Source organism: Mus caroli, unplaced genomic scaffold (genome assembly GCF_978045245.1).
Source record: "Mus caroli unplaced genomic scaffold, Mus_caroli_1 scaffold_6, whole genome shotgun sequence".
Taxonomy (NCBI): domain Eukaryota; kingdom Metazoa; phylum Chordata; class Mammalia; order Rodentia; family Muridae; genus Mus; species Mus caroli.
Genome location: NW_028227261.1, coordinates 39,861,512 through 39,870,000, shown reverse-complemented (window position 1 = coordinate 39,870,000; position 8,489 = coordinate 39,861,512). Strand labels below are relative to the sequence as shown.

Sequence of the window (8,489 nt, the reverse complement as noted above, 5' to 3'; positions counted from 1 at the left end):
ACTCAAGAAAACATTTTACTTACATTTGTATGTTCATTATAATATTACCGAAGGTACAACTGAAAACTATATAGGGCAAAGCATATGCTACGAGAGGCCATGCTTCCATACTTCCTCCAGGTGTACTGCTCTTGAGAACCCTCCCCCATGCTCTACTCTCTGGAAGCTCTACAAATTCTGTTATTGGGTTTAGTTTGGTTTGGTTTTGGAAGTGTCATTATATAGTTGTACTGGCTGGTTTTGTGTGTCAACTTGACACAAGCTGGAGTTATCACAGAGAAAGAAGCCTCCCTTGATGAGAGGTCTCCATGAGATCCAGCTGTAAGGCATTTTCTCAATTAGTGATCAAGGGGGGTGGCACTAGCCCATTATGGGTGGTGCTATCCCTGGGATGGTAGTCTTGGGTTCTATAAGAAAGCAAGCTGAGAGCTGGGCATGGTGGCACACACCTTTAATCCCAGCACTCGGGAGGCAGAGGCAGGCGGATTTCTGAGTTCGAGGCCAGCCTGGTCTACAAAGTGAGTGCCAGGACAGCCAGGGCTATACAGAGAAACCCTGTCTCAAAAAAAACCAAAAAAAAAAAAAAAAAAAAAAAAAAAAAGCAAGCTGAGAGCCGGGCATGGTGGCACACACCTTTAATCCCAGCACTCAGGAGGCAGAGGCAGACAGATTTCTGAGTTCGAGGCCAGCATGGTCTACAAAGTGAGTTCCAGGATAGCCAGGGCTACACAGAGAAACCCTGTCTCAAAAAAACAAAAAAACAAAAAAAAAAAAAAAAAAGGCAAGCTGAGCAAGCCAGTAGAAACAAGCCAGTAAAGTAACATCCCTCCATGGCCTCTGCATCAGTTCCTGTTTCTTGACCTGCTTGAAGTTCTGACTTCCTTTAGTGCGGAACAGCAATGTGGAAATGTAAGCTGAATAGATCTTTTCCTCCCCAACTTGCTTCTTGATCATGATGTTTGTGTAGGAATAGAAATCCTGACTAAGACAATAGATAATAATTGATTAAAATCACTAGCCATTGAACAGCTTAGCCTTCAATACTCCTTTTTTTTTTTTTTTTTTTTTGTCATTAGAGGTTGACATGGGACTAAATGTCTCAACTCTCTTCCTGGGTGAGCAGAGCCAGTTCTGAAGCTGTCTAGCTTCTTTCAACTGTTTTTATTTTTGTTTTTAAAGATTTACTTATTTTAATGTATATAAGTTTACCATTGCTCACTTCAGGTACACCAAAAGAGAGCATCAGACCCCGTTGTAGATGCTTGTGAGCCACCATGTGGTTGCTGGGAATTGAACTCAGGACCTCTGGAAGAGCAGTCAGTGCTCCTAACTGCTGAGCCATCTCTCCAGCCCTTCTCTCAACTGTTATCCCCAACTCATTATCACACAGAAAGACACCACTTAGAAAACTACAAGGACTTTAAAGTTGTGTATCAGCTAGAGAAAGTACCCAAGGAGCTAAAGGGATCTGCAACCCTATTGTTGGAACAACATGATGTACTAACCAGAACCCCGGTGCTCTTGTCTCTAGCTGCATATGTATCGAAAGATGGCCTAGTCGGCCATCAATGGAAAGAGAGGCCCATTGGGCTTGCAAACTTTATATGCCCCAATATAGAGGAATGCCAGGGCCAAAAGAATGGGAATGGGTGGGTAGAGAAGTGGGGGGCGCTATGGGGGACTTTTGGGATAGGATTGGAAATGTAATTGAGGAAAATATGTAATAAAAATATTAAAAATCAAAAAAAAAAAGTTGTGTATCATGCCTGGAGGTAGGCTCAGCCCTTAAGAATACTTGTTGCTCAACAGAAAACCTGGGTTTGATTTCCAGAACTCCTATGGCAGCTAACAACCAGGTGTAACCCTAGTCCCAGAGGGTTTGATACCCTCTTCTGGCCTCTGTGGGCACTGCACACATGTGATGCACAGACATGCATGTAGGCAAAACACCCATGCACATAAATTGAAAATCTTTAAATAAAAAAAGTTGTATGCCGTGGAATGTAGAACAGATGCCAAATGTATATTTAACAGTAGCACATGTATATGTTTGTTGATTTTTGAGTCAGGGTCTCTGTGTAGACTTGACTATCCTGGAACTCAATCTATAAACCAGGCTGGCCTCAAACTCAGCGATCCACCTGCCTCTGCCTTCCGAGTGCTGGGACTAAAGGCCTGTGCCACCACTGCCCATCACAATCTGTGTGTTTCATTCTAGGCTTCTCAGTAGTTATAGACCTTAGAGGGCTAGAACTGTGACTTCTGTGAATATAAATCTAGCATACACATTACATTTCTGAAGTGCCACACAGTGGCAAAGCACTGACTATCTACATCTATGTGCTCAGTGTTCCTGTTCCTCACAGGCGCCCCTGACCCCACAGCTGGGGCCAGCATCGATGACGAGAACTGTTGGCACTTGGATGAAGAACAAGTGAAAGAACAAGTGAAGCTTTTTCTCTCCCAGGGGGGTTACTATGGCTCTGGGAAGCAGCTCAATTCAATGTTTGCCAAGGTAAGAAGTAAAAAGCAAGCCTGCGTGACTCCCTCCCTTTCTTCCTTCCTTCCTTCCTTCCTTCCTTCCTTCCTCTGTCCCTCCCTCCTTCCTTCCTTCTCTACTTCCTTCCCTCCCTCCCTCCTTCCTTCCTCCTTCCCTCCCTCCCTCCCTCTTTCCTTCTTTCCAAATGTTAGATAAGCTGTGTGCACCACAGTTGTGCTTTCTGGTGTACCTAGCTTACCTCACCTAGCTGCACTGGGTGCTTAAACTCTAGCAGGAGAGGATAAGCAGAGCCTCGCAGTCAGGTTATTCCATGCTCTGGTGGTCTGTCTTTCCTCTATTCTCTAAATGAGCCCGCAGTGCTGGAGAACTTTAGCAAGGAACCATCTTCTCTCTACTATGACTCAAAAGCTGCCTGATGAAGGAAGCATCAGAGACTAGAGTTCCAACAGTGTTCCACGACAGTCGATTTTGAAACTAGAGGTACCCATGCCAGGCAGGCTGGATTGGTTTTTGTCATTTGTTTTTCTCTCTCTTTCCATTAACATCTTTACTGAGATATAACATAATATAATGTAATATAAAACATATGGTTTACCCATATAACCAATACAATATTGGCTGGAGGTTCAGGTCAGTGGCAGAACTCTTGCTAGCATGGGGTTGGTATATTCACAGATACTTAGTAGCGAGTTATCACCACAATTAGCATCTTGGACAGAAAGTTCATCCCTTACCTATCAGACATAAATGAACTGCTTCAGAAACAAACTGAGATGTTTGTCTCTCCACAACAGCAAATTTATTAAAACAAAACAATAAATCACAGGTGATGTCACTTCTTAAAAAGATTTATTTATTTTATGTATGTGAGTACGCTGTAGCTGTCTTCAGACACACCAGAAGTGGGCATCGGATCCCATTACAGATGGCTGTGAGCCACCATGTGATTGCTGGGATTTGAACTCAGGACCTGTGGAAGAGCAGCCAGTGCTCTTAACCTCAGAGTCATCTCTCCAGCCCCAGGTGATGTCACTTTTGTTGGTCTTGATTTACCAACTAGTGCTGACTTCACACTGTAGTCACAGGGTTTCTTAATTTAAAACTTATTTGGGGGCATAACTTATGACATTAGTGTTGTGCTCAGAGCATAACCATATGGAATAGTTCTAGTTTTCCCTTTTCCTGGCTTCCAAAGGATTAACTCAGTCACCAGGCTTGAGAGCAGAGTATCTTTATATCTTATATTAATTTACCTGTGTATGTATGTGTGTGGATGTATGGATGGATGTGTGTAATGTATGTATGTGTGTATTGTGTATGTAGGTATGTACAGATTCAGAAAAGCAGATAATTTAACTTTTTTTTTTTGCTACAAAAAGATTGAGCTACAGAGGTCAGTGAGCCGTCTCTGAAGTCAAGAGCAGAGCAGGTGCATGCAAAGAGAGTCGCTCAAAGAAGTGAGATAAAAATAATAAAATAAGCAGGGGAGGGAGAGAGGGTCCGGCGGTGACTGCACCTGCAGTCAATCAGTTGCAGTGCGGTAGAATGGGAGGTAGAATGCTGGGTCTCTGCAGATCATTGCTTAGTGGGCTTAGCCTACTTAGCGAGGAGGTCCAGGCTAGTGAGAGATGAAACAAAAAATGAAGTGTACCTGAGGAGCAACTCTCTTCCACACAGACATGCATGTGTGCATAAACACATACACATACATGAAGATATTGACATGAGATCACAGTCACAGAACTGTTCTGAGATACAGAGGATGTTCCAAGTACAGAGCTGATTCAAGATGAAGAGTGGGATTGGAAGAACAGTAGTCCCAACAGGCACCATCAAGCAGAGGGGTCATGCTGGGCTGAAGCCCCGGAGTCAGGAGTTCATTCACCTGCTGATGGTTTTGTGTCAGCTGGCAGGTGTCCCTGCACCCCACTATTAAATGTCCCTTCTTTTATGTGACCCAGATAAGGAAATTTCATTATCTGTTGGTCTGGTGAGTTCAGTAAATTCACAAGTCTGATTTTTTGACATGGTTTTGCTGCAGTTCATGTGTTCCCGATTTGTTAAGTTCATGGTGGTCATATTTTGCATGAATGAGTTGTTGATCAGCAAGCACCCCTGGTTAGTGGTGAGCACATGGTTGTTATTCACTTATACAAACAAGATGTGGAGCTCTTCTGCATCAGCATTTGCAGTCAAAATGGGCCAATATGTGTTGTTTTATAAAACAGAGTTAGTCTGGGCAAGGTCCAGCCTAAAGACTATGTTTGATTCAACACAGAGTAAGTGGAGCAGAGAGCAGCCTCATCTCCACACTAACACTCTCTTATCCCTCATGGCCACCTACCCATGCCCAGCTCTCAGTAACCTCTAATCTACTGTCTGTCTCTATAAGTTTCCCTATTCTAGAATTTCAAATAATAAAAATATATGTGTGCATGCATGCATGTGTGTGTGGTGGGTGTATGTGTGTCTTTTGTGACAGACGTCTTTTACTTCTTAGCCTGATGTTTTAAAGGTTCATCTTTACCATTAAGTAATATTCCATTTTATTTATCCTTTGTCTGTTAGTAAACACTTAGATTGCTTTCACCTTTTAGCTACTCTAAAAAAATGTTGATATTAAAATTCTTATATAAGTTCTACATAGATTATTTTCCAAGGTTGCTGCCTCATTCTAAAGTCCCACCAGTAGTATATGGGTTCTTATTTCTTTACATCCAGATCAATACGGTTATTGTCCTTTTATTCCAGCTATCCTAGTGTGTTTAAAGAGGTATTTCATTATGTATAACAGGCTTTCTTGATTTATGTAGGAATTTCACTTACAGAGTTGAGAGTCTTTCTGTCTCTTAAATGTACCATGCAAGCACATCAACTCCTCAATCTGTTCTCCGTCCTTCATCTTCTCCTTTTCTACATTGTGCACTCACCAATCACTTGCCCCTCCTTGTACTTCAGGTTCGAGAGATGCTTCGAATGAGAGATTCTAATGGAGCCAGGATGCTGACACTTATCACTGAACAATTTATGGCTGATCCACGCCTCACACTCTGGAGGCAGCAAGGAACAAGCATGACAGACAAGTGCAGGCAGCTCTGGGATGAGCTAGGTGAGTCTCCATCCCTTACAAGTCCCACATCCTGTCACTTTGCCCTCTAACACATATGTTAATGAACATTTGCAGTCAGAGTTTGTGTGGGTCTTGCTAATTCTAGCTGGTGAAACATTTTAGATTCTACAGAAGTTTCCTAATCTCACTTCATTGCTTCTGCAGCAGTGAGCCTTCCTGTTGAGAATTCTAAATCACGTTACCTTGCTGAAAGAAAACCTCTTCACTTGGCTTCAGCTGCATGGCATTACCCTAGCTCTTTAAGTCCTTAGCCTCAGGGTCTGGTGATGTGGCTCATCTGGTAGACTACTTCCTTAGTATGCGTAAGGCCTAAGGTTCAATCCCCAGCACTGCATAAAACCAGGTGTGCTGGCACACACCTGTGATCTCAGCACTTGGAAGGTAGAGGAAGGAGAAACAAGAATTCAATATCATCCTCAGTTACTTAGTTCCAGGCCACTCGGGCTACATTGAAACAAAACAGAAAACAACCTTGGCCTCGCTCCTGTTGTGTTCTCTGATCTCCTCTCTGGTCTCGTACCTAGCCAGACACTCAGGTCTGAGGAGGTTCCAGTGCTTAAGCTTTAGCCTTCTACTGTACTATGTTTCTGTACTGATGACAGGCATGGCGGCACACCTTCAATCTCAGTACTTGAGAGGCAGAAGCAGACTGGCCTATGTAGTTTAGGGCCAGCCTGGTCTACACAGAGAGATCCAGGTCCACCAGAACTGTATAGTGAAATCTTGTCCCAAAAGTACAAAAACACATAAGTAAACAAATATAATTTTAAATAAAGTAGAGTTGAGCCAATACAAGTAAACTTTCACCTTCAGTTGGTATCTGAAATTGAGGTTGTATGGCCTTTAAGACATTTCCATTAGAGAACAAATATACCATTACACTTTAAGAGGATGTGAAATCTGCTGGGCAGTGGTGGCGCAAGCCTTTAATCCCAGCATTTGGGAGGCAGAGGCAGGCAGATTTCTGAGTTCGAGGCCAGCCTGGTCTACAGAGTGAGTTCCAGGACAGCCAGGACTACACAGAGAAACCCTGTCTCAAAAAAAAAAAAAAAAAAAAAAAGAAAAGGAAGGAAGGAAAGAAGGAAAAGAAAGAAAGAAAGAAAAAGGAAGGAAGAGAAGAGAAGAGAAGAAGTCTGGTGCTGGAGACATAGAGTTCAGTGGTTCAGTGGTTAAGAACATGTGTTGTTCTTGCAGATTAACCAGGTTCATTTCCATCACCCACGCCAGGCAGTTCACAGATACTTAGAACTCCAGCTCCAGAGGGATGCCTCTTAGCTCAGGCCCAAGCACATACACAGACACACACACACATGTATATATAAATAAATAATAAAACAGCCTTTAGGACAAGGCTGTGAAGTCCTCACCCGTGATTAAGAAGCACCATATCACGGGTATCATAGCTGTAGTCCCAGCATTTGAAACACTCAGTCTAGAGGACGGAAAGTTCAAGACCACCTAGCCTGCACAGTGTAGTTTAGTAAGACCTCACTTGGGGAAAATCACTACATTTCTACTCACTGCTAACTGGAGACTGAGAAAGTATCTAGCACAGCCACATAGTAGGTCTTGAGAAGAACCTGTTTTTCTTAGAAAGGAGACTGAAGAGGTCAAAGGAATTGTTTTCATTTGTTCTTGGATTATGTGATGTTCCACCACAGCTGGAAAAGCAGTGTTTTAAGGCATTGCAAACCTTGATCAGCAGTTCTAAAATCCAAGTCAGAGTAAATCATTAAAAAAAAAAAAAAAAGAAATACTAAGATTTGTTCAGCAATAATGTATTAGACTAGATCCTTCAAAAGTTGTATCTCGTGCAGTACTACTATTCCAATAAAACAGTTAGTTTCATGTTCTTAGTTTAATAATTGAGGGTCTTAGAGGTCAAACATCTAATTAGCAGGGGATGGAGAGATGGCTTTGTGGTTAAGAGCACTGGCTGCTCTTCCAGAGCTTCTGAGTTTAATTTCCACTAACCACATGGTAGCTCACAACCATCTATAATGGGATCTGATGCCCTCTTCTGACGTGTCTGAAGACAGCTACAGTGTACTCATTGACATAAAACAAATAAATAAATCTTCTACAAAAATCTGATTTGCCAAAATATGAAATTTTTCTGAATACTTCCCTTCCAACCCTGAAGGCACTAATGTTAGTGCCTTTTTGTGTGCTATTATATCCTGAATATGTCTTATGTGTATATGTGTGTGTGCATGTGCACAAGTATATACGGCACACATGCAGAGGTCAGAGGACAACCTGTTGGTCCTTAGGCACCTTCCACTTATTTGAGGTAGGGTCTCTCATTGGCCTGGAACTGTCACACAGGCCGGTCTAGCTGACCATACAAGCTGCCTCCATCGCCAATCTCACTATGACAATGCTTGGATCTCAGGCATGTGCCACTGCCTGAGCTTTTATGTGTACTCTAGAGATCTGAACTCATGTCTCTACATTTGGAAGGCAAGCACTTTAACCACAGAACCATCTCCCAGTTCTATACCTAAACACACCTTGATTTAACACTTAAGTTCACATGGCATTGTGCTTGTTTATTTACCTATCATACTAGACAGCTTCTAAAGACAAAAACCAGGATCTTACTCACCTGTTAGTAGGTTGCCTTCGCATTGCTGTGCCACACTGTCTGACAGACACGGAAGATTCATCTGGCTCACAGGTTCACAAGTTTTAGTCCCTCGGTCAGTTCTGAAAATCTTAGCAATTATTCATATTTATATATAATATGTGTGTGTGTGTGTGTGTGTATGCTTCACAAGTATGAGAGAGGAGGAAGCTGATGGGTTTGTTATTTGGTTTTTGTTTTGGGGGCACTGGGATTATTGGGTGCCAAAGATT

At 42.5% G+C, this 8,489-nt stretch overlaps 1 protein-coding gene across 1 annotated transcript in view; it reads left to right on the top strand.

The window, feature by feature from the left end:
* Window positions 1-8,489, top strand: part of Zswim5 (zinc finger SWIM-type containing 5) — a 109,919-nt gene that overhangs the window by 74,234 nt on the left and 27,196 nt on the right. Inside the window, exons 3-4 of the mRNA XM_021160422.3 lie at window positions 2,367-2,515; window positions 5,459-5,609. Coding sequence (XP_021016081.2) covers window positions 2,367-2,515; window positions 5,459-5,609 — 300 coding nt within the window. The remainder of the gene's footprint in view (window positions 1-2,366; window positions 2,516-5,458; window positions 5,610-8,489) is intronic.